Here is a 25,452-nt window from a genome sequence, read left to right as displayed (position 1 = left end):
CGCCTCCCGCCACACCCCTCCTCCCCAAGTCCGCCGCCCACCACGCCCCCTTTCTCAGAAATCTGCCCTTTCCCCTAGCTGTGTTAGGCTCCTCCGCTTGAGACTGCAGAGAGGAGGAAAGAGCCGCTGGTCTAAATCTATCATTATATTAGAAAGTCATTGCTACAGCTTTCCACACGTTACCGGAATTACCAGATCCCAAAGGCTGCTACAAGATAATTTATTACAGACCAGTCAATAATTTCTGGTGACTATGGCACATACAATTTAAAACAGCAAAGACGCCTCGTTTCTTGTTTCATGTAATGGCTAATGCGGAGTCCTCAAGAAGTCCAAGAGGCTGCTATGAGGATACTGAAGGATCATGTCACATCTGGGGGCAAGGGCCTGGGAAGTCCACAACTCCCTGGGAGTGTTGAGCCCCCCTCCCCCTCTGCCCCCCACCCCCCACCCCAATCTAGCCTGTACAGAGGGATCACAGTCTACGTTCCTTCTGTAGAGTTGAACGGTTTATGAGGGGGACAGCAGCTGACCTAAATGAAAGGGAGTGAGGACAAAGGCTGGATTCTGTCTGCAAGGGGAAGGACCACCAGAAGGCAGTGGCCATAGCTGAATAGGACTCCTTCTAGACTGATTTCCACAATTTTTGGCTTTGTTCAGGGCTTATCTATGAAGAAGCCCTCTCTCCTGGATTCTTCAACTAGCTCTCAGATATGTATACTTAAGAGCCTCTCATGTCCTGAAGTATCACTCCCCTTCCTAAAGGAGTGAGGTAGGGAGACTCCTGGGCAGGTGGCCCCTGGTGCTTGGGTTCCAAAGAAATTCTGCTCAGGCCTCTGAAGCACCATGTGAACCTGGTTCTACTCATGGGAGCTAATCTGGGGGAAGGGATTAGCATAGCTCATTGCTCAAAGGTATCTTGTTCAGTCTCAATGCCCTGTACTCACTTGAGCTACTCTACACTGCTGGGTTCTGCTCAAGGGATGGTCTGCATTCTATTCTGTGTGTTCCTGCCCTGGCCATACTCCAGTTCAGACTACAGGGCTCAGCAATTACCTGTAGACTCAAAGGATTACTTACCTAATTAGGCAAACGCTCCAGGCCCTCTAAATGTGTTCCTCTAATGATTGGTACATATGGATCTAACTGGATTAGGTGTGGTATGGAGAGGGGGAGAAAAGGGGTGTGGGAGTGGAAGGATCTCTGCCAAGAATGGCTGACACTCTCAGAAATGTCTTCCCCTCCATGAAAAAATCTCCCTGTGTGGTAAGCCCCACAGCCCAGCTCCTAGCACCACAGACCCACTGGTCAGGGATTCAGACCCCTTCTGTGAAAAGCCACACTCACACCACCATATTTTCCCTAAAACTTTCCTAACTGAATGAATCAGCCTCTTGACTGTAAGGATCTAAGATGACTATGTAGTAACTCCTATTATCCCTGACTTGTAGAACTGGTGCCCTCTGGTTGGCACAGGAGCCTGGGTGCTCAGCTCCCCTCCTCCATGGAACGAGACTCTGATTTGAGCTTCACAAACTCCCGGGCCACTTCATCATTGCTCCTCTGAGACAGAATCCGGAGAATGGTCATGCCTGTCTCATCCATGTGGATCTTCCGGCCCAAGGGGCACCAGCAAGCACAGCTGCCCTTGGCTGCGACATCCCTCAGAGGCATCACAGCCAGCCCCAGCACACGGTCCTCCCGGGCAAAGCAGTAATCCTTCACGCATATCTGCAACTCATAGGCTTCTGGCCCCTCTTCATTTCCCAGGAGGCTGTGAGCACAGGGTAGACGGAAGATAGGAGACCAGAGATGAGGGCGTCCTCAAATGAATTCACCCCAGCCACCATCCAGCCCATCCCTTCTCTCCTCTCTTAATTCTTACTCCACAGATCACCCCCATCCCAAAGTCCTTTAGATCCCCCAACCATAACTTACAAGTGAAATGTCTCGTTGTACTTGGGAGCCCAGTTGTTACTTTTTGACTTGGTTGTGAACTTCCTCTTTTTATCACTTTGGTGAGGGCCAACCATGGTGACTTCGACAAAGGGCCGGAACATACCTGCTGTCTGCCACTTGAGGTCATTGGCAGCCACCACTACACAAACATGGAAACCTGTGAGGCAACCCATCACGCATTCCCAGTTCTTGAGCCCCCAGGTGGGATTCCCCTTGGAGGAGGGCTAAGCTGAAGGACTGGGATAAGCAGTGCCTTTGACTGATAGGGCCACTGGGCAAGAAAAGGTCTCAAGCCTGTGCATCCATGCCACTCACCTTTCACTGTGACCTTGTGCTCCCCAGTTCCAGGATGTGTAAACAAGTCCACCTGAATAGAGACTTCTCCCACAGGATCATCCACACCGGACCCTGGCGGGCAGAGGGACAGATGGTTCCCTACTGGAGAACTTGAAGACTTTAGGCCCAGTTACTCCACGTAAAACCAAGAGCTGGGAGGCTACTATCCTACACCCTAAAGCAAGAAGCAGTCACCCACAGAACCTATGGGGATGTGAGCCACAGGGAAAGGAAAAGAAAGGGGATGAAGAATGAGGCTGTGCATAAAAATACAAGTCAGGGTGACAACATTTTTGGTGAAACTTCTTCCAAAACTACAACTGGAATCTCTCAGTTTCTCCAAACTTCTCTTATCTCCTGGGCTGAATAATTTTTCATTGAAATATGTTGGGAAAGGACAGTGCTGCCATCCTATATTTTAGTCTGAGAATTGTGTCCACCCCATGGTTTCTCAGCAGAACAATGCGGATCCCATCCAGCCCAAAGCAGCACCTTCCCACCTATGGGCTGCCCTGCACACAGTGACTTCTTCCTACTCAAACCTGGACCTCTCCACACACAGCTCCCCAGTGCCCCCTGGCCAGTCTGCAGGCTCCCCTCAGTAGAGGCTTCACTTTATTTTGGGAAAACCCCAGTACCCTGCACCCCAGATAAAATTTTTTTTTGTCCTCAGATGGAGAGGTGGGGGAATTCTGAAGACAACTATTGTTAACCCCATCTCGGACTGTACAAATACACTGCCTATCTCTGAGACTTGGGATAGAACTTCTGACCTTTGACATCTGGTTCCCTCAGCCCCACCTGAAGCAGCTCATTTTAGTTCACAGGGGACAGTGTTAACCCGTATTAGACTCACATCTGCACGGTGTATAACGTACCCTTTTCCGGCTGAATGTCCTCATTAGCAGTAAACCTAATACCTTTCCCATCATGCACTGAGTGAGGACAGGCAAGTCAAGAGGTAGCAGCGGTAGGACAGAGAAAGAGGAATCAGTTAGAGTCTAAGAAGTTCACAGGCATTCAGAGCAGCTCTACACATATTCTGAGGGAGCACAGAGATGGAGCAGAGTGCAGAGAGAAGTCTAAAAGAACTGGGGCCAGTGAATGCTCCAAATTATACTTAACAGTCTGCACATCAACCAAATCACAGACAGAGGCAGTAGAAAATACAGCAAGTTTCTGAGACCGGCAGGACACAATAGAGAAAGCTGTAGGCTCTAATTTCCTAGGCTCTAAATGACAAAGCAGTGGGTAGAACACACACACACAACTGCAGACTCCCCGTGGTCACCACCCTTGCCTGGTCTTACTTTCTATGTGCCCAGTCCAGCCTCGCCTCATCTTTATATCTAGCTCAAAGCTCAGTGTCTCTGAAAAGCCTTTTAGATTAACTCCTAGCCTCTCTGATGATATGGGCCTTTACACACACTCATCTCTGTGAAAGATCCCCCTATCATGCTGAGCAAGGCTCATAACTCCTTTTGCTCTTTCTTCTCACTCTGGGCTTGAAATAAGAACATACGTGGAAAATGAAACAGTACTGCAGGTTCCCCTGCATTTCTTCACCTTCCATCAACCCCATCCTAACTGCTTAGATCCCCACCCTCTTCCAATCTGGGTCAGTTCACAGCTCAGTAAGGCTTAAGCCTTCCCAGCCCCAGGCCTCTGCCAGGTTCACTCCTCCAGGCAGCGTGCCTAGGTTTCCCTGGAAGGAGAAATTAATGATTGCACCTTGAAGGTCCTTCCCAGGAGGACCTCCTCAGGGTCAGGGTCTGAATTTCAGTCTGAGTCGTGTTTGTGCAGATGTGTTTTGTTACGGATGGGCCTGCCTGGAGACAGGGAGGGGTTCTGAGAACTGGAAATCGTTGGGAGGGAACCAGCTGCCTGGGTGCCCTGTGCACTAGCATCACACATGAGGCTGGAACCTCAGGTCTGTACAGCCCTGTGATCCGTATCCTCCTTTCAAGTGCTCCCACAGATCACCTCTCTTAGTCTTCTTCTCATCCACACTGGAGAATCTGGGAAATCTTTGGCTCCCAAAGCTATAAGACTTCGTATCTTAACCACTCATTCTCAAGGCTTCCTCACACATTTTCCCTATCAAACAGGGTATCCTCCTTGAGGTCAACACACATGCACTGGCCAGATGATGTTGGGAAATGAAAGCTCAGGCACATCTCCCAGATCTCTGGGATTCCTATCTGGTATGAGTCTGGGGTAGGTAGGGCTAAGTATTGGGGTCCATCAAGAAAATCCTGATGTCTGTATGTGAAGGGCTTTCTGAAGAAGTACCTGGAGCCTCCCGGAGGGCTACAGGAGGCTGACTCCCTAGGGGCAGAGACATAGCAGGGAGGAGAGTGGGGACCCCAAACCCTTGGGCCTTACCTTGGGCAGTCTGTGAGCGCACAAAGGTCTTGATGAGGGTGTCTGTGGTCTGTGTGTACAGAGATAGGGCATAGCGCAGGGACTGCAGATCTGGGCTCTTCTCCAGGAAGGTTTTCTTCAGCCCGTTGCCTCCGGCATGAAAGTATTGCTGAAAGACAAGAATAACTGCTACTGCGTCATCCCCCTTCAGAGAAAGGACATCCAAGCAGAGGCCAGCAAAGAAGCCAGACGAGGACAGGGAGTCATTCAGTACACAAGATCAGGAATGCCACACAGAGCCAGGGTCACAGTCTCCCAGGTGCAGAGTCTTATGTGAGTATCTGGCAGGAGTGGTAACGGATGGCCACACTTCTGGATGTGATGTCTGATGGATGAATCTATATGGACAGGCACAGATACGGGACAGAAGCTTTTCAGGCAGAAGCTTTTCAGTCAGAAGTGGTGCTTTACCCTTGGGAACCCTTAGAGCACTTTATACCTATGACCTACCTCTCTCCCCAGTGCCCTGAATCACGGGCCATGTGTACCTGCCTTATTACCACCTTATACCAGATGATAGTCTGGTTATCACCAAATTATACCAGAGTATCCTGATGCAGGAACCATATCTGATTCTCTCTGCATCCTTCCTAGTGTACAGTGCCTGAACACATGTTGTCTGGTTGAATAAATGAGTGCATTGTAGGGGAAAAAAATACCCTTTGAAACCCAAATGATTTTAAACATAAATGAAAAGGTTAGCCCGATCTGGGATATTGGATCTGGAAGATTAATTCCCAGTGGGAAATATTCCAGAATGACAATGAAGTTACTAAGTGAGCTAATGTGTCCTCAGAAGACAAGAGTAAATGTTCTAGGTCTTTGGTGATTCACCTGAGGCCACACAGGAGGTACCATTTTGGTTGCTCCCAAGAGGAATGTGGACGTAACAGAGAAAGATACAGACACAAAACCCACTCTCTCCTGGATGTGGGGTGACAACAGCCTGAGGGACCCCTAATCTGGCCAAGTGGAATGCCAGGACCAAGAGGGTAGGGTAGGAAGGCAGTCTGGAGGAGGGGGTCCTCCACCTTGATGGTGTCCAGGGCGAGGTCAAGGACAGCACACTGCTTTGGAGTCAGATTCCGTGTTTCCTCTCGCACCATGTGGTCCTGGAGCCCCAGAGAAAGCAACAACGTCAGGACAGCTTGTGGCCGTCATGAAAGTCCCCCACTTGTCAGCCCACAGCTGCATGCCCCTCTCCTTCTCCTCCTCTTCAGTCTTCAGAGCTCGGATTTCCTCCCTCCCAGGCAAACCCTGCCCCTCCCATCTGGCTGCAGAAGGACCCTACGTATCCAGAGTACCTTGAGTTTGGAAAGTTGGCTCAGCTCCTTGGCAGCAGTGAAGATCAGCTGGGTGCCCTGGGCAGAGAGAGAATCATTCAGAGCAGAGAACTGCAAATTCCATCAGGAAGCAGGGAACTGGGTAAGGGAGACACAGCAGGAGGAAGTGGAAAGGAGCTGTCCTTACCGTCTGGTCAGTAAGTGGAGGCAGAACAATCATCCTTTCCATTGTGTTCATTACCACCCTCCAGAGCTCCTTCAGTACCCGCTTCAGGACCGTCTTCTCACACACAGTGGCAAAAAGTGTGAGGCTGCAGGGCCAGGCCACAGGTCAGGATGGGGTGAGTGCTCCAGAGGCCCCCTCCCTGAGCAGCTCCTCTGATTGCCTCTACCTGCTTCGTCCCTACAGGACAGTGCTGGGTGCTATACTCACTTGCCGTCCAGGAAGTCCATGAGAGGCCGGAGCACACTGTCTGCATCCTGAGTCACCGAGGCCCGTGTGTTGGGGGATGCGTTCCCTGGGCCCCGCACCTGGCTCAGGATGTCAGCCATTTGTCGCATGCACTCATCAATCCGCACCTGGAAACTATACATGTGCCCACAGTGCAGCCCTCCTCAACCCCCCACCCCCCCAGACGGGCCCTAAGCAGCTCCAGCTGCTCGGTCCCACCCAAGTGCACACGTGGTGCAGCCCCGACAGGGCAGGCCGGCAGGAAGAGGGGAAGATGCACAAAGGTGCGCTGGGCGGAGGCCAGTGGGGCAGGGGCTCCGGGACTGGCCAGGCACCACACCTGGCTCTGAGGGCCGTGTGTTCTGGGGCCACTGACCTGTTTCCAAACACCATGCTGAGCTCATCCAAAACTGCATTCAGTTTCACCTGAAGCTCCTTCAGACTGTCTGCAGTTTCAGGGTCCAGCTGTATCCACAGGAGGCAGGCTTGGCTAAGATGGTTCTCTTAGGCTTTTCTCCCCTCCTGTGCCCCGACCCCTCCCTCCTAGGGCCTCTACCCCAATGCCTACTCAGATCTCTCAGCTAAAACCAGTCCAAACCCCAGGCTAAACTTCAGGTCTAGACCCAGTCAGGAGAGGGCAGAGTTCTATGGTTGAGGAGCTCAGGAACAAAGGGAGAATGCGGCAACCCTGAACCTCAGACCTACCTCCCTGCCTCCCATGGCCTCAAACATCTTCTCCAGCTGCACCCTCAGCTGCTGCATGTTGTTCATCAGAATGCAAGGCTGTGGGGACAGACGGAAGTGTTAAGTCTTAGCTCCATTCAGCACAGACCTCAATCTAGGGCCCCTGCCTCTATCACATGGCTCCAAAAACCACAGGGAGTTTGCAGCACGTTATACCTGTCTCTCCCTAAGCACTGAGATCTGGAAGCAATGCTGACAGCTCTCCTTAAAGGAAGACTACAAGCAAATGTTTCTGCTTTAACCCTGAATAGGGGGGCCCCAGGTATTCATGGGATTACCCTTTATAACTCTCTGAATGTATTAAAAAAAAAAAGCCTAAGCAAAGGGTCTCTAGCTCAGTAGAGGATAAATTACCAAATGGAGGCTCAGAGGAACTCCTTATCAGGTTCTTGTTATTTTGTGGCATAATCTCAAGCACAGTCCTGCTGGGAGTCACAAGTCAGGAGCATCACCCCATCCTCAGCTCTGAGGATAGTTTCAAAAGCAAAAAACCTGGCCCTCACCATTTTCTCCTTTGTGCAGTAAGCTGGGAAGTTTTTTGATAAGATGTCTGCATATTCCATGAGCACCTTCCCGATGGTCTGAGAAGAAAGGGGAAGAGGAAGGAGAGGGGACCCTTAGCTTTCCCCATGAGGATCGTACCTGGGGTCACACTTCTCCCAGAACAGTAACAACATGTACATAAAGAAGAATCTCAAAGTAGGGGACCAATCTCCCTTTCTACCCCACTGAAACAAACCCCCCATCGGCCCCAGATTCAAGTAAAGGAGCATGGGGTGATGCCAGGCTGTACCCAAAGGCCATCACAAAGAGAGGTTGATCTCATGTCTGTAGATAGGCTGTGTGTGTCATGGAGTAAGGGGAAAAGGGTAGGAGGGTCATGGTACCTTAGCAAATCTCCTCATGTAGTGGGCAAGGATGTTGGGGTCTGGGCATTCCAATTTCCGGATGATCTCAAAGCTCTGATTGAGCTGTGTGAAGACATCCACCACAGAGCAAGAGAAGAGTGCGTGCTCTGATGTCTGCTGGAACTAAGGAAGGCCACACACAGGGTCATCATCTGCAGCTGCTACCTCGTCCCAAGTCTGTAAGGCCCTGAAGGGCTCTCTGCACAGCAAGGATGGCTCCATGGCTCTGGACAGCCCTCCATATGGACTCCACCAGGCAGGGACAGCCATCCCGGCTGCAGCCCAGGAATTCCTGCTGACAGCTAATTGCTGGGAGACCCGGCTAGACACCTGTGAAGTTCAAGCCCCTGACTTACCCCATCCTTCTTATCTCGTTCCAAGGCCCCACGCAGGAATTCCAAAGACACATCCTCATTCTCGTCCAGCCACTGCAGGACAAACTGCTCAAACCATCTGCAGCCAGGCAGGAAGATGGAGGGGTTGGAGCTAGTGGTTGGCAGCTGCCATGTGCCTGAGAGCAAGGATACTGGCAGTGCCCAGCCCCTGAGCCCCCCTTCCCTCTGCAGCCCTCCACATGATGACTCACGCTGGGTATTCGGGCACCTGGCCCTGGAGGGCAGGCAGATCCCGCACGTATTCATTGTGGAGCCACTTCACCTTGAAGTGCAGGTTCATGTAGTCAGCACTCTTACACAGCCTGTCTTTCTCATGCTCTGGTTGGGGGGAGAGAGGCGGGGTCAGTACCGGCAGTGCAGGCCCTGCTTCCTGAGCTTTCCCAAGGTGGATCCAGTTGGGTGGCGCTATCAGATATCTTAGAAGAAGGGTGACTTCCCAGCACCTCCCCACAGCCACCTCCCCCTAGCAGTGAGTGTTCTGCTAAAAGCCTGACCCAAATCCTCCTTTAGAGGCTAAGTCAGACACCCAGATAAGGCCCACAGTCTTTCTGAGATGGCTTTTGGAAGTAGAAGCGAGATACCGGCCACTGGTGAAGAAGAGGAGGAAAGGATATGGGCGCTAAGGCTGACCTGGGGAAACGGCCCAGGACATGAGAGGGATGACACTTTACGCTTTATCTTCCAGGGCTTTACTAATCCTAGTAGCTGAGCTATTGCCTCAGATGGACTTAAATGCAGAGATGAGCAGTCATACATGACATACATGGGTTACTGACAGCCACACAGAGACAGGGAAAACCAAAGTGGGCCCAAGCTAACAGGAAGAGCAGTTGAGCAGCCACAGTGTAACAGAATCCTGAGGTAAACTGGATGGTGCCAGAGCAGAGCTGAAACACTGGAAAATGAACTCTCAGAGAAGTATGAAATAAGTCAGTGTGGAAACCATGGAAACACAGCCAGATGAAACAGCCACCCTGCTACAGGAAATGGGATGCTTATGTGAAAGGTTATACAGCCAAGTCTGCAGAGGCTTCTGGAAAATCTAGGATAAAGATCACCAACAGCTTGCCCAGAGAGTCTAGAGCACTGGCCACACCCACAGGTTTCCTTCATCTACCCCCTTTAGAGATGAAGCATTAATTTTGTTTGAATAATAAAAGCCAACTGTGTGCTTACATATAACATAATGGTGAAAGCAAGCAAAATGGGGAGAGTACTGAGTGACAGGGAGGGGAAGGTCGTTGTCCTTGGGCACACTACTGCTCAACTCCGAGTTGCCACGGGTGATGCTCCTCCATGTCAAGATAGAAGAGCCAGTCTGCCCTTGTCAATCAGTACAGCAGACACCCAAGGAGGAAACGGGAGACTGGGATTCAGCCTCAAAAGGCTCCTTTGTCCCAGGAATGTCATCTCCCGGCATTGAAGGCAGCACCGCCTCAACCCGAGGTTGCATTTGCAGACTCTTCTATGAAGCAGTGAGCCAGAGAAGAGGAAAAAGGAGTACGACTAGAGGTAAAGGGACAGCAACCAAAAATGCTTACCACCCAGAAAGAGGACTTTTCGTATACGAATGACAGTGGAGGCTTGTGACAGAGCAGAGACACCAATGAGCAATACAGAAAGTGAAAAGTCAGGGACACCAAAGAGACCCTCCCAGGGCCTCCCCTTTCTCTTCCACCCTGCTGTCCTTAAACCAGGCCAAGAACCTAGAAACATAAGAAGGAACCACCAGGAGGGCCCTCTCTCCTTTCAGATCAACAACCCATTGGGAGAAGGGGCAATGCTGCTCCATCCCTTCAGAGCTACCTGATTCTTTTCTTCTAGGGACCTTCAAGCTACTGCGTTTGCAGAGAATTCTCACTTTCTCTGTCAATCCATAATCTGTACTCTGGCCTCAATCCCTAATTTCTAATTAACTTCTATGGTACAAAACTTAACAGGATGAATGATGAAACACTGCTGCTGCTGCTGCTGCTGCTGCTGCTAAGTCACTTTAGCCATGTCCGACTCTGTGCGACCCCATAGACTGCAGCCTACCAGGCTCCTCCACCCATGGGATTTTCCAGGCGAGAGTACTGGAGTGGGTTGCCATTGCCTTCTCTGGATGAAACACTGGCCACACTTTATTCTAACAAGTCTCATGGAGTCATGCTCCAGTAGTTACTTGAGGCTGTTGTTGGAGGGCAGGGGTGTTAGAGGGTGGTTGATCTGTTAAAAAGGGGCAATTGAGTATCTAAACCTTCTCCTGCCCCTGACTTCCATGTTCCTCCCTCCATTCATCTTTCTCCCTGGAGAGTTCTTTCAACCTCGTGATTTCAGCTACCAGACTGCTGACATCTCCCCCAGATCTCTCTCTGGTTCTGGTAATGTCTGTTCAAGTCTTTGATGGAACATCTCACTTTGCCTGGGTTTAACTCCAGTCACCATCTTTTGCTATCTTAACATCTTCACCTCTTGTTCAGTACTGAGCATCATCTTCAAGTCTTCCTTCTTCCTATCTATTCATAACCATTTAACCCACCAATTCCTGTTAATTTCATCTCTAAAACTTCTCTGGAATTTATCCATTTCTTTATAGTCACACTTGTACCTATCTAGGTCTCATTACCACCATCTCCAACCTGTATAACTATAATAGTCTCCAATCTGGTCCTCCTCCAACCTATTCTCTATATGGTAGCCAGAGTAAGTGGCTTTTCTATATTAAAAATGTTGTCATGTTAATCCCTTGTTTAGCCTGGGTTGCTGTTCAATGGCTCACAACTGCCTCAGGATAGAGTCCAAAATCCTAAATATGGCTTAAAACCTCCTGTATGATCTAGCTTTATCCTGCTTCTCTGTCTTCACCTCTCACGTATCTCTTCCCCTACACTCTAAAGTGTTAATCACACTGAATTACTGTATACAGTTCCCGAAGCATGCCAGCTCTCTCTAGAACCCAAGTCTCTGAACATACTGTAACCTCTGCCTAAAATGTCTGTCTCTCCCTTTCCTGTCACGAATGCCTTCCCTCCCCTCCAGCTAAGTTCTATCATCCTTCAGGTGTCAGTCAGTATATCACCTCCTACAGAAAGCCCTCCCAGGTGCTCTTTCCAGGTCTGGGTTATACGATTCTCAGCACCCAATGCTTATTCCCTTGGTAGCACTTAAGTTTGAATTGTAACTGCCAATTTATAGGTTTGTTATCTAGACTGATCTGAGCTTCTCACCAGCTAGGACTATGCCTCATATATCTCATTGGGGTTCCAACAACTAGCACAGTATATGGCACAAAGAACGTACTCAATATGCTTGGTGAACAGGGTGGGGAATTACTGAAGAAACTTTCTGTTCTGTATCATAACTGGGACAGTAGTTACACAGGTGTACTTATTTGTCAAAACTCACTGAATTGTACTCTTAGAATGTTATTTTATTTTATGCATATTAAACCTCAATAAAGTTGACTTTAAAAAGGCTGAGTGAATGGTAGCATTTTAACAGCAGCAGTCAACACTATCCTTTTATCAACCAGGTATCCAAACCCCTCCCTTTCTCTTGCCCTCCGCCATCCTGACAATCACCAAGCCCTGTCACAGCTTCCTTCCAATGTCTATCCACGCCCATTCTTCCTCTAAGTTCTCTGCTATAATTCCAGCCCATCCCCCTGACATAAACTATCACATTGTCTGTACCCAGCTTCCAGTCTCTCCCTGTTCTGTCTGCCCCCATTTTCCACTGAGGTAAAAATCTTATAAAAATGCTATTGTGTTAACACTGCATCTCTGCTCATGAGCCTTTAATAAATGTCAGGCAGTATTTAAGTATGTCACATACATGTCAGCTACTTCATTAGCTCAACGAAATAGATGCCATCATCACTCCTATTTTATAGATGAATAAAAATGGGAGCTCACAAGAATTAAGTAGCTCAGTCTAAGAACACACTGTGGAGTAAGCGGTAAAACTGAGATTTGAAACCAGGTCAACATGAGTTCTTTCTTTAAAGCAGTTTTCAACTCTTTTATGTTTCTTTTAAACATCAGCAGAATTCCCCTTTTGAAAGAAATTTCATTTAAAGCCTCATATAAAATTGATAAAAGCAGAGCTGACTTGGCAGGCAGCAAGTAGAAATCCTGGAGTTCTAGCCCTGCACGCCCCTCTCCTGCCCCCACCTCCACCCTCCTCTTGCCCTTTCCCCTTTTTACTTATTTCCTCTGTTTGAAAAACCTCTGTCCAGCCTTACACTACTCCTCTTGTGGAATCCATACACTTTTCACAGGTACTTGTCTTCCCACCCCCCGCCACCCTGCCCCCGCTCCAAATTCACTACAGCTGGAGTTCTTTAAGAACTGGGGCAATACTCCTCATTGCACTCACCACGTGCTGCCTGGGGGAAAGGGACAGGTGACCAAGTCAGAGGCCGGACCGGCTAAGGCATGGGCTACAGCCCCAGGCATGACCCAGTGCGGACAGGAGGCAGCCTGCTCTGGGGAAGAATTACAGAATGTGCACGGACAGTACGTGACTGTCTCAAACTAACCACAGATCTGCAAGGTTTCTTTCAACCTCAAAAGTTACTGCTCTTAAACCTCAAAAGTTTAAAAGTCTGAGAGGGTTACCCATTTCCTACCACCCTACCCAAATAACACATGCAGACTCTGGTTTGTCCTTGCTCCAGACTGCTCCCCTCCATCTAGGTCCACTTTAACAGACTGAGGAGATGACTAACGTAACATACAGCAACAGGAAATGCAACTGAATAAGTGAGTGCAGATGGGTAGAAACAGGAAGGTCTGACACAGGAAGGTCTGACAGGGAGTGATATCTTTGTGGGCCAAAGTGGGAGATGAACAGAACAGCAGAATGAACAAGATGAGTAATAACTGGTTCCATGGAAGAAGTGAGGAGAGAAGTCTTTCTGGGTTTGTCATGCCAATCTAGAACAACTTTCAAAGAAAGTCAGGCCAAGCAGTCTATGGTGTGAGAAAATAATCTTATCTATGTATTTAAAGTTCCATGACTCTGTAAAACTGTAAAGGCAAGTGTCGTAAGGCCATTCTCTAGGGAGTGGGCCACTTGAGAACACCCAGCGTGGGAAGAGTTGATCTCTGGGCTGGGAAAGTGTGAAATAGGCACTTGCTCTGGAGCTGGAAGGAGGAACCTACATCCACACAGCAATTTCCATTACTCCTTTGGCTGAAGCTTTGCCTACCCAAGGTCTCCTGAGGCCTATCACCCACTATGCCTAGAATCTCTCTAGTTTCTTACTGCACTATGCACCTAGAACGTGTAGTTGGGAGAAGAAAGGGATGGCAAACAGGTGCTTTGGCTAGGGGTTTGCAGCCCACTGCCATGGGACACCCTTACCCTCCAGTGCATATTTCATGTCTTGGGCAAAGAGTTGCCACATCACTTCTGCGCTGACTTTTCCCACATTCAACTCCTGGGGAAACCTGGATGATGGAAGAAGACACAGTCAGAGAACAAGGCAGAGGCATTTGATTTGATTAATTCTTTGATTTGATTAATTCAATCTGAGGTCAGATTGAAGAGAGGAGAAGCCTAGGAAACAGGGCTAGGCTCCAACTGTAGAATAAGGACCAGGACCCAGGGCCAGTGGTAGGCAGAGGGACACATTGGGGCAGAGGATCCCCTCAGGCAAGGTGGCCCTAGGGGAGATGATGCCTAGAAGGCAGGGAACTCTGGCCAAGAGGAGAAGGGCTGAAAGACAAGCCCAGGCTAAATAAGCTAGAGCAGAAGGAGCAAGAAGTTGGGCATCAGAAGGCCCTCTTTATTCACAGCAGATGGACACATACACGCCTGGTCTCTGGATCCCCAGGGACTCCTAGGGCAGCCACTCCCAGAGGTCTCTCTCTCCAGGGAGGCTGGCTCAGTCTGGGCGGGGCCCCTCATTATGTTTCCACACCTGTTTCCAGAAACAGTTACCCAGACAGATACAAGGGACAGAGGGACAGATGGACGAACAGGAGGAAGAGGTGGCACTGTGAACACACAGACAGGAAAGAAAGAGGCTGTTAGACAGGTGGACAAACCAACCACCAAACAGGAAAGCCAGGTGAGGTGATACTTACTGGTTCAGAACGAGGGTGTAGGAATTCTTATCTTCCTCTATGATTGACACAATGAGTGTGATGAGTTTGGGCCAGAAATCCAGGTTCCTAATGCTGGGCCCCTGTTCTTCTGGAGGCAGCTCCTGATTCTTATTCCCGAGAAGATGGTGATAGATGGTGAGAGTCAGAGGAGAATATGGAGAGTCTTCCTCTCCTCCTTCCTCACGCTGTGGCCCTTCCTTTAGAATCAGGCACCCTTCCTTTCCTATACCCTGTCTTCCACAAGATACCACCACCCGTTCTATCAGAGCAGTGACCACTGGGAAGTCCTTGAACAGAAAGAATCTGTCCCTGAGAATTTCTCTCCCAAGCTCCAGAGCATTGCTCTAATAAGCTTGACCAGTCCAGGAGACATAAAGATGCCTGTCTCCCTTCCTTCTTCTCCCAGTAGCTAAGAGCATAGTGAATTCCTGGTTGAAGTAAACCGCCCCGTCAGTCTACATAGGTCTAGTTCCATGTGATCCCCACTGGCAGTTCTTTTACTCTAGTGGTGGCCCTCCTCTAACATCACCCACTGCCCCACCACACACAAGTACATCTCAGCACTGAGAAGTTCCTTCAAGTTCTACAGGAGCTACAGAACAGATCCAGCATGCAGGCTGGCCCAGCCCTCAGGGAAGCAAAACTTCCCTTAGCCCCCTGAAAATCATTAGGGGGAAGAACTGCATTTGGAAGTTATTTGCCTAGCTGGATAAGAAAAGGCCTTGGGAAGCCAAGAATATTCAATGGGGAAAGGATATTCTCTTCAATAAATGATGTTGGGAAAACTGGATAGCCACAAGCAAAAGAATGAAATTGGACCCATACGTTATGCAGAGGGCAAGTAGCTCAGAGGGTAAAGTGTCTGCCTACAATGCGCGAGACCCGGGTTCGATCCCTGGGTCAGGAAGATCCCCTGGAGAAGGAAATGGCAACCCACTCCAGTACTCTAACTCAAAATGGATTAAGGACTTAAATGTAAGACCTGAAACCATAAAGCTCCTTGGAAAAAAAAAAAACATGGGAAAAGCTCCCTGATAGTCATTTTGGATATGACAACAAAATAAAAAATCAAAAAGACTATATCAAACTAAAAGGTTTCTACATAGCAAAAGAAACAATCAACAAAATAAAAAGACAACCTACCGAGGGTGGAAAGTATTTGTAAACCACCTATCTGATAAGGGGTTAATTCCCAAAATAGGTAAGGAACTCAAATAACTCAATAGCAAAAAACAAAACAAACAAACAAAAAAACCCCAATCTGGCAAAAAAAATGGGAAGAAGACTTAAACAGACATTTCTCCAAAGGAAATACACAAATGCCCAACAAGTACATGGAGAGGTTTTCAATATCACCAATCATTAGGGATGTGGATGTGACTGGTGATGGAAGTAAAGTCCGATTCTGTAAAGAGCAATATTGCATAGGAACGTAGAATGTTAGGTCCATGAATGAAGGCAAATTGGAAGTGGTCAAACAGTAGATGGCAAGAGTGAACATCAACAATTTAGTAATCAGTGAACTAAAACAGACTGGAAGGGGTGAATTTAACTCAGGACCATTATATCTACTACTGTGGGCAAGAATCCCTTAGAAGAAATGGAGTAGCCATCATAGTCAACAAAAGAGTCTGAAATGCAGTACTTGGATGCAGTCTCAAAAATGACAGAATGACCTCTGTTCATTTCCAAGGAAAACCATTCAATATCACAGTAATCCAAGTCTATGCCCCGACCAGTAATGCTGAAGAAGCTATAGTTGAACTGTTCTATGAAGACCTACAAGACCTTCTAGAACTAATACCCCAAAAAGATGTCCTTTTCATTATAGGGGACTGGAATGCAAAAGTAGGAAGTTAAGAAATACCTGGAGTAACAGGCAAATTTGGCCTTGGAGTACAGAATGAAGCAGGGCAAAGACTAATAGAGTTTTGCCAAGAGAACACACTGGACATAGCAAACACCCTCTTCCAACAACACAAGAGAAGACTCTACACATGGACATCACCAGATGGTCAACACCGAAATCAGACTGATTATATTCTTTGCAGCCAAAGATGGAGAAGCTCTAGACAGTCAGCAAAAACAAAGACCGGGAGCTGACTATGGCTCGGATCATGAACTCCTCATTGCCAAATTCAGACTGAAATTGAAAAAAGTAGGGAAAACCACTAGACCATTCAGGTATGACCTAAATCAAATCATTTATGATTATACAGTAGAAGTGATACATAGATTCAAGGGATTAGATCTGATAGAGTGCTTGAAGAACTATGGATGGAGGTTCATGACATTGTATAGGAGGCAGTGATCAAGATCATCCCCAGGAAAAAGAAATGCAAAAAGGCAAAATGGTTGTCTGAAGAGGCCTTACAAATAGCTGTGAAAAGAAGAGAAGCAAAAGGCAAGGGAGAAAAGGAAAGACAGACCCACTGAATGCAGAGTTTCAAAGAAGAGCTAGGAGAGATAAGAAAGCCTTCCTCAGTGATAAATGCAAACAAATAGAGGAAAACAACAGAATAGGAAAGACTAGAGATCTCTTCAAGAAAATTAGAGATACCAAGGGAACATTTCATGCAAAGATGGGCACAATAAAAGACAGAAATGGCATAGACCTAACAGAAGCAGAAGATATTAAAAAGAGGTGGCAAGAATACACAGAAGAACTATACAGAAAGATCTTCATGACCCCAATAATCATGGTGGTGTGATCACTCACCTAGAGCCAGACATCCTGGAATGTGAAGTCAACTGGGCCTTAGGAAGCATCATTATGAACAAAGCTAGTGGAGGTGATAGCATTCCAGTTGAGCTATTTCAAATCCTAAAAGATGATGCTGTGAAAGTGCTGCACTCAATATGCCAGTAAATTTGGAAAACTCAGCAGTGGCCACAGGACTGGAAAAGGTCAGTTTTCATTCCAATCCCAAAGAAAGGCAATGACAAAGAATGCTCAAACTACTGCACAATGGCACTCATCTCACACGCTAACAAAGTAATGCTCAAAATTCTCCACGCCAGGCTTCAACAATACATGAACCATGAAATTCCAGATGTTCAAGCTGGATTTAGAAAAGGCAGAGGAACCAGAGATCAAATTGCTATAATCCGTTGGATCATTGAAAAAGCAAGGGAGTTCCAGAAATACATCTACTTCTGCTTTATTGACTATGCAAAGCCTTTGACTGTGTAGATCACAACAAACTGAGGAAAATTCTGAAAGAGATGGGAATACCACACCACCTGACCTGCCTCCTGAGAAATCTGTATGCAGGTCAAGAAGCAACAGTTAGAACTGGACATGGAACAACACACTGGTTCCAAATTGGGAAAGGAGTACGTCAAGGCTGTGTATTATCACCCTGCTTATTTAACTTATATGCAGAGTACATCATGAGAAATGCTGGACTGGATGAAGCACAAGCTGGAATCCAGATTGCCGGGAGAAATATCAATAACCTCAGATATGCAGATGACACCACCCTTATGGCAGAAAGCAAATGAGAACTAAAGAGCCTCTTGATGAAAATGAAAGAGGAGAGTGAAAAAGTCGGCTTAAAACTCAACATTCAGAAAACTAAGATCATGGCATCCGGTCCCATCACTTCATGGCAAATAGATGGGGAAACAATGGAAACAGTGACAGACTTTATTTTGGGGGGCTCCAAAATCATTGCAGGTAGTGACTGCAGCCATGAAATTAAAAGATGCTTGCTCCTTGGAAGAAAAGTTATGACCAACCTAGGCAGCACATTAAAAAGCAGAGACATTACTTTGCCAATAAAGGTCTGTCTAGTCAAGGCTATGGTTTTTCCAGTAGTCATATATGGATGTGAGAGTTGGACTATAAAGAAAGCTGAGCACCGAAGAATTGATGTTTTTGAACTGTGTTGTTGGAGAAGGCTCTTGAGAGTCCCTTGGACTGCAAGGAGATCCAACCAATCCATCCTAAAGGAAATCAGTCCTGAATGTTCATTAGAAGGACTGATTCTGAAGCTGAAACTCCAATACTTTGGCTTCCTGATGCAAAGAACTGACTCAATGGAAAAGACCCTGAAGCTGGGAAAGATTGAGGGAGGGAGGAGAAGGGGACGACAGAGGATGAGATGGTTGGATGGCATCACCCACTCAATGGCCAGAAGTTTGAGGAAGCTCTGGGAGTTGGTGATGGACAGGGAAGCCTTGCGTGCTGCAGTCCACGGCATTGCAAAGAGTCAGACAGGACTGAGCAACTGAATTGAACTGAATTGAATCATTCAGTTCAGTTCAGTTCAGTCGCTCAGTCGTGTCTGACTCTCTCTTTGTGACGCCATGAATCGCAGCACGCCAGGCCTCCCTGTCCATCACCAACTCCCAGAGTTCACTCAGACTCATGTCCATCGAGTCAGTGATGCCATCCAGCCATCTCATCCTCTGTCGTCCCCTTCTTCTCCTGCCCCCAATCCCTCCCAGCATCAGAGTCTTTTCCAATGAGTCAACTCTTTGCATGAGGTGGCCAAAGTACTAGAGTTTCAGCTTTAGCATCAGTCCTTCCAAAGAAATCCCAGGGCTGATCTCCTTCAGAATGGACTGGTTGGATCTCCTTGCCGTCCAAGGGACTCTCAAGAGTCTTCTCCAGCACCACAGTTCAAAAGCAGAACTGAATCAGTAGGGAAATGCAAATCAATGAGATATCACCTCATAACTGTTAGAAAGGCTTTTATCAAAAAGAGAAGAGATAAATGCGAGTGAGATGCAGATTATATTCCTAGCGCTTGACTTTGTTCAAAGAACAGATAGATGAATGAATCAAGGACTGAAGGTCAGTAGAGGGAAATGAACGACACCAAGGGTTTACTTCAGGCTTCCCTGAGAGCTCAGTAGGTAGAGAGTCCACCTGCAATGCAGGAGACCCCAGTTCAACTCCTGGGTCAGGAAGATCTGCTAGAGAAGGGATTGCCTACCCACTCCAGAGTTCTTGGGCTTCCCTTGTGGCTCAGCTGGTAAAGAATCCACCTGCAACATGAGAGACCTGGGCTCTGTCTCTGGGTTGGGAAGATCCCCTGGAGAAGGAAAAGGCTACCCACCCCAGTATTCTGGCCTGGAGAACTCCATGGACTCTATATATGGGGTCACAAAGAGTCAGATACGACTGAATGACTTTCACTTTCACTGAGGGTTTACTTCAGTACAAATAATGAGAAAATAAGAGTGAGAGAAAGTTAAAAAAAAAAAACAACAGCAAAATAAAAAAGCTAAAGAAAGTCCTTGAATGGTTTATAAGGCCTCTTTCAAAGTCTAGATTTATCTAAAATTAGGTCCGATTCCTCTTTGTGACCCCACAGACTGAAGCCAAAAGGCTCTTCTGTCCAAGAAGAGTAGAGTGGGTTGTTATTTCCTTCTCCAGGGGATCTTCCTGAGTCAGGGATTGAACCTGGGTCTCCCTCATTGCAGGTAGACTCTTTACCAACTGAACCACTAGGGAAGACCTAGGGAATAGGGACCAAGTATTCAGACAGACTCCCGCATAACTGAAAGATAAAAGCTAAAAACAGTGTCTTTCCCCAACAGAGAGAATCTGTAGATGGATGACGAAGCCTTGAGTGCGGCAAGCTAAACAAAGGCTCCAGTAGCTCAGATCTCAGGGGAAGGGAGCCTGGAACACAGAGGTGTTTTCATGAGTCAGAATAAAATTAACCTCAGGGGGAAAGCAGACTCTAGGAAGGACTAAGAATTCACCTACTCACTCCCTGAACTAAGTTCAAATTTAGGTCCTTTTCTTCAATACCAAAGTAAAATTTATTGTTGCTGTTTCTGTTCAACTCAGTTATGTAACATCTTATCCATTGGTTCCTATCCATCTACAAATGTCTCACATGATCTAGATGGGCCCCACTCCACAACCCACTCACTCCCGAGAACATCAAGGACTTTTCCTGAGCTCCTTTCCACCACAATCATAGGAAAGAAAGCTGAGGCTTCAAGAACCACTGACAGCTGGCCCCAGCTGAGTCCGATCCTCTTACCAGCTGGTACTGGCGACTGTACAAGTCATGGCAATTGTTGAAGATATACTCATATGTTGAGTTCAAACAGGCCTTCACACAATCTTTTACTACCTGGCTGGCTCTTGGAGGGCTCTGAAGTTCTTGAACCTGCCAATTAATTAAAAAAATATGGGTCCAGGGTCCTGCTGACCTGAGTGAGATCTCTTCCTAAAAGTGCCCCCAAACTTGCCCTGAGATGAGATTGTCAGCATAGCTGATGGAGAGAACTACCTAGTCCATCCTTCTTGATCCATGATCTTGGAAGTAACTCAGGAACCGATGTATGGAAATATAGGTTTAGAGGTGATGGATCCTATAGCCTTAGACTATATACTCAATGATTCTTAGCTTCCATGTCCTGAGGCCAGGTCCCCAGCCTAGCACCACTCAGCCCAAATTCATCTCTTACCTTCATTCGGAAGAAAGTAATGCTGGTCAGCAAATCCACTGTGGACTTTAAGTCCTGAAGTCGCTCAGGGCTCCCAGCAGGGAAATTATTCTGTTGCAAATCAAGAAAATGTAAGAGAGGAACAGAAGAATATGAAAGCCTTCCCTGCCAAAAGCAAGGGATCAGAAGCTTCCTAAGGACCACCCATAGGGATCTTTCCTAGTGAAGCAGAACAAAAATGCTATAAGACTTCACGTTTCTCTCTCTTTTCCATGGACTCAGGCCCTTGCCAAAAGCAGGTGTTAATAACCCCAGGCCCAGAAAGCAACACGTCCTACCCCCAACCCTACTTCCCATGCAACGTGTGAGTATTTACACAAATAAACATACAGACATTCACACACACACACACACACTTTTTTCTTGGGTGAAGAGTCTTACACCCAAACAATGAGTTCTTCAGAAGTTACAATCTAACTGTATATCATGGAATATAAGTGGAGCCACACTACAGAAAAGACTGGGATCCAGGACGTATACTTTCTGTACAGTGGATCCTGGTTACTCTACCATTCTGGAGCCAGTAGATGGCAAAGCTCTGAGCAGAACTGCTTTTGGAGTGAGTTCCTTAGGATCTTTCCACCTTAGGATCTTTCTTTCCTTTTGGCATGAGTTTTAGGGAGAAGCTGCCAAAGAGAGCTTAAGGAAGATGCTGCACCACTCTCCATTTTAAGGGTTGCTTTTTTTAAACCTTCAAAGGGCTACTTATATGCCAAATACAAGATATACAGTCAACTCTCCATTATTCGTGCAAATGGAGGGTACTGAAGGTGCAGATAATTAAAATTACACTTCTTGACTTTGAGGTTGTTTTATACTTACTTTTTAATGTGGGTATATTGCCTGTTCTGGAAATTCACAACACTTTAAAGCAAGTAATGAAGTCATTCTAAGGCCTAACTTAGGAAGAACAAAAAAACTGCCCATTTCCCTGCCCTGATCTAGACACTCACCTTCCTGCTATATCTCTGTCCTCCCTCCATTCTAGAAATGGACATATCTGCTACAAATTACTTGCCCAAGCCAAGCTACTCTCTCTTCCCTTAGCCAGATTCGCACACCTTGCCTGGAAAATGAGGAGAATATGGCAAGACACAGTAAGAAAACATAACTATCTATGTTTTAAAGGGCATTTCTGGAAGAGATTATCCTTAGGAGACTCCCTGATGGGAATATCATCAGAGAGTTTGATAGAGTGACATGTGTGGGGTTAGAAAGCCAACTATCTATAAAGAGCAACCACACCTGCTACTATTTAAACACTGCATGGTCCCTGGAGTTGGAGGACCCACAGGTGTCAGTGATGTTGGCCATACTCAGATGTGATGAAAAGGACTAATTTTCCTTGCCTTCAATTTTTATAGTTGTGATTGGCCCATAATCTCTCTAGACTGATCTTGATATTATCCTCGTCCTTCCCCAGAGTCATGTCTTCACTCACCCTGTAGGTAGAGAGGTCAATCCTCAGTGAGTTGTGCAGCTGGTCCAGGAGTTTCACAAATCTCTCTTTCTGAGGGTGGTAAACAAATAATGGAGAAGAAAAAAGATCAGTTCCTGAGCCCTCAGACTGTAGCAAAAACAGCACCATCTTGAGGTGAGGAGAAAACACTGAGTTGGGGACACATCGGGTCTCGTATTTGCCAAAGAGAACAACAAACCACGCAAAGGAGAAATGGGATAGGTTGTTCCTGTTCCATCTCTTAGCATTCAGACTGGGGACTCTTCCCACACTGACAAGAGGAGATACGTTTCTGGGACTGGAAACAGCGCTTAATACAAACCAAGAGGAGATGACCAGTGCATCTCCCTCCCGCTGGGACTCTAACTCATCTCAGGAAACTCTAGACACAGTCTCCAACTTATTCCTGAGTCTGTGGTGTCCTAACTTATCTCGGGATAGCTCTTAACAGTGAAACAGCCACAGCCTGGCAGTGGCGAGGGGAGAGAGAAACAGTGATACATTTGGAAGGTGGAACCACATTCCACATCATTTCCCTTAGTTTATACATTTTAAATGTCAAAATAAATGACGAATACTATTTGATAGTTTATTTTTATAAAAGTATAATTAAATACGGAATCACGTTCCTGCAGGCTATTCATACAGCGGTCCTAGAACTCACATATTGATAATATTATAACATTAGATATTAAGTAAATAGATACTGTCAAGAGACAGAAAGGAGCAGATATTTGACTGGCTTAATCAATGACACTAATTCCTCTACAGAAAGACTATCAACATCAAAAAAGTGATTACTACCAAGGAAAAGCACTCAGAGATCAGAGATACTGATTTGGGAGTATCAGTAATATTATCTCTAAAGAGAAGTCTTTGTGGTGGATCAGAAATATTCCATCCAGCTTATATTGAACTTACATCAGGTGACATTATGAGTAATGATTCAACTTCTCAAATACTTTAACAACAGGAAAGGGTATACCCTGGATCAGGAAAACAGTCCAGACACTAAGAAAGGGTTAAGTTCAGGTATGTACTGGTATTCTTGCTTAGATGTCAGACCATATGAACTTAAGTGGTACGAACCTGTCAGAGAGAGACTGAATAATAAGAAGGTTCCTTTGTGAACCTGCAGGGCTGAGGAACATGGTGACTCAACCAAGCTTTTGGCCCAGAGAGTTCTCCCTCAGCCCCTACCAAACCACCACAGTGCTATTCCACCTTTTCTCATTTATCCATATCTGAGGAGAGTCTACTGGTATAGACTAAATACCCATAAGGAAACAAGTTCACTATCTAGGTGGCACTATATATTTGAATTTTTAGGCATATCAGCAGTACCAATTGAAAAATCAAACTCTTGTTAATTGATAACAATCAGGTAACATGTCTTAATATCACACTCACCCCAAAGTTGGATGCTGCAAAACGATCAGATGCAGAGACATTGGTGGAGGCAGTTGTGTGGGCATAGTAGGCATTTATGTTGGCCAGTAAGGTGCTCATCACCGCTGGCACACCAGGACACATGTACTTGGATGACAAACATGCAAAATGCCTGAAAAACAGCATCTTCAGCCTCAAAGACTCTTCAGGGTTTGTGGTAAAAGTCAAGTAATCAAAAGATCCCACTCTTGTATGAAGCTTAGGATCACCTTGGCAGACAAAGATTTTCATAATTTATTTATTCAAATATACATTCAATGAATACCTACTATGTGCCAGGCCCTATGTTAAGTTCCAGAATCCAAAAAGGTGATAGCCTGGCAAGTGTCAGAAGGTAAGTCAGTAACTTAAGGCATGCTATGCAAAAATTCTGTGGGAACATGCAGGAAGGTCATCAGAATTAGAATGGCTGGGGGCTAGAACAGACTAGAAAAAAGGCTTCTCAAAGAGATGGTTGAAACAAGTCTTAAAAGATAGTAAGAATTAATCATTGGAGAAGTATGCGGGCAAAGGGAAACTGTATTTCAAAAACAAATCTCTTCATGGATAAAGTTGTTCATTCGGGAAACCTTCCTTATAGCCATTGTTCAAGTGTTTGATAGACAAATACTAAGAAATGACAGAGAAGCAGCAGACAGAAAACAGACAGTAAAAGGAGTTTATCCTAGATGCTATGGTACTTTTTAAACAAAGGTTTACTGTGATCAGATTAGTTTTTCAAAAAGGTCACCTTGATGGTAAAAATTAGAAAAGAAAACTTGGAGAGAGGTAAGACTAAGACAGAAAGACCAATTGAAGAGTTATTGCAATCACTCAGAAAAGAAGCAACAAGGCACCAAATGGAACAAAGAAATGGTTAAGAGCATAGACCCAATAACCAGATTCTAGGGTTGAGTCACAGCTTCACCACTCTGGGACCTTAGATAAATTACTTCAACTTCTTTATGCCTGTTTTTTACCTACAAAATGGAAATAATAACGACCTGGGGATGAAATGAGTTAACATTCATAAATTACTTAGACCAGTGCCTGGCACATAAGGAAATGGTATAAAGAAGTTGTTATTATTATTATTATCATTATTACTGAGCTATAGCAATACTGATAGATTAAAAATGTTTCTAGGAGGTAGAATCTAGAGGTTTTAGAGACTTATTGCATGGTGGTAGTAAGAAAAAAAAGTTTCAGCTGACATCTGAATTTCTGTTTGGATAACTGTGTAATAAACTGTTTCATTTACTAAAATCGGAAATACAGGAAGAACAAAACAGATTTGCTGGAGACAACGTTGATTTGGATTTTGATCATATTGAGTTTGCAATGCCTGTGGCAATACCCAGAAAGCAAATCAAAATGGATCTGAAACTCAGGAAAAGATCTGGTCTGGAGAAAGAGATCTGGGAGTCCTAAGCTCAAAAGTAGTAGTTGAAGTTATAGGCTTGAATGAAGTCATCCAGGGAGTGTGAAGAGAGCAA

The 25,452-nt window shown here is 46.3% G+C and overlaps 1 protein-coding gene across 3 annotated transcripts in view; it reads right to left on the bottom strand.

Annotated features, from left to right (window-relative positions):
- Positions 1 to 204: 204 nt before the first annotated feature.
- The window catches only part of UNC13B (unc-13 homolog B), a 219,736-nt gene continuing 194,488 nt past the window's right edge, over positions 205 to 25,452 (bottom strand). The window contains exons 12-32 of one of the 3 annotated variants that reach the window (XM_040261193.1): positions 23,939 to 24,089; positions 22,511 to 22,579; positions 21,031 to 21,120; positions 20,601 to 20,729; positions 14,575 to 14,702; positions 13,850 to 13,935; positions 8,692 to 8,818; positions 8,462 to 8,558; positions 8,085 to 8,228; positions 7,701 to 7,778; positions 7,159 to 7,236; positions 6,830 to 6,918; positions 6,436 to 6,588; positions 6,190 to 6,313; positions 6,024 to 6,080; positions 5,751 to 5,831; positions 4,681 to 4,828; positions 3,174 to 3,230; positions 2,275 to 2,367; positions 1,939 to 2,098; positions 205 to 1,774 (exon numbers count right to left, since the gene is read on the bottom strand). In XM_040261193.1, the coding sequence (XP_040117127.1) occupies positions 1,489 to 1,774; positions 1,939 to 2,098; positions 2,275 to 2,367; positions 3,174 to 3,230; positions 4,681 to 4,828; positions 5,751 to 5,831; positions 6,024 to 6,080; positions 6,190 to 6,313; positions 6,436 to 6,588; positions 6,830 to 6,918; positions 7,159 to 7,236; positions 7,701 to 7,778; positions 8,085 to 8,228; positions 8,462 to 8,558; positions 8,692 to 8,818; positions 13,850 to 13,935; positions 14,575 to 14,702; positions 20,601 to 20,729; positions 21,031 to 21,120; positions 22,511 to 22,579; positions 23,939 to 24,089 (2,425 nt within the window). In that variant the 3' untranslated portion in view covers positions 205 to 1,488. The remainder of the gene's footprint in view (positions 1,775 to 1,938; positions 2,099 to 2,274; positions 2,368 to 3,173; positions 3,231 to 4,680; positions 4,829 to 5,750; positions 5,832 to 6,023; positions 6,081 to 6,189; positions 6,314 to 6,435; positions 6,589 to 6,829; positions 6,919 to 7,158; positions 7,237 to 7,700; positions 7,779 to 8,084; positions 8,229 to 8,461; positions 8,559 to 8,691; positions 8,819 to 13,849; positions 13,936 to 14,574; positions 14,703 to 20,600; positions 20,730 to 21,030; positions 21,121 to 22,510; positions 22,580 to 23,938; positions 24,090 to 25,452) is intronic. The other 2 variants (XM_040261120.1, XM_040261039.1) reach the window with 2 other exon arrangements.

Source organism: Oryx dammah, unplaced genomic scaffold (genome assembly GCF_014754425.2).
Source record: "Oryx dammah isolate SB20612 unplaced genomic scaffold, SCBI_Odam_1.1 HiC_scaffold_1, whole genome shotgun sequence".
In the NCBI taxonomy this organism is placed as follows: domain Eukaryota; kingdom Metazoa; phylum Chordata; class Mammalia; order Artiodactyla; family Bovidae; genus Oryx; species Oryx dammah.
The sequence above is the reverse complement of the archived record's forward strand: the minus strand, read 5'-3'. Positions and strand labels throughout refer to the sequence as shown.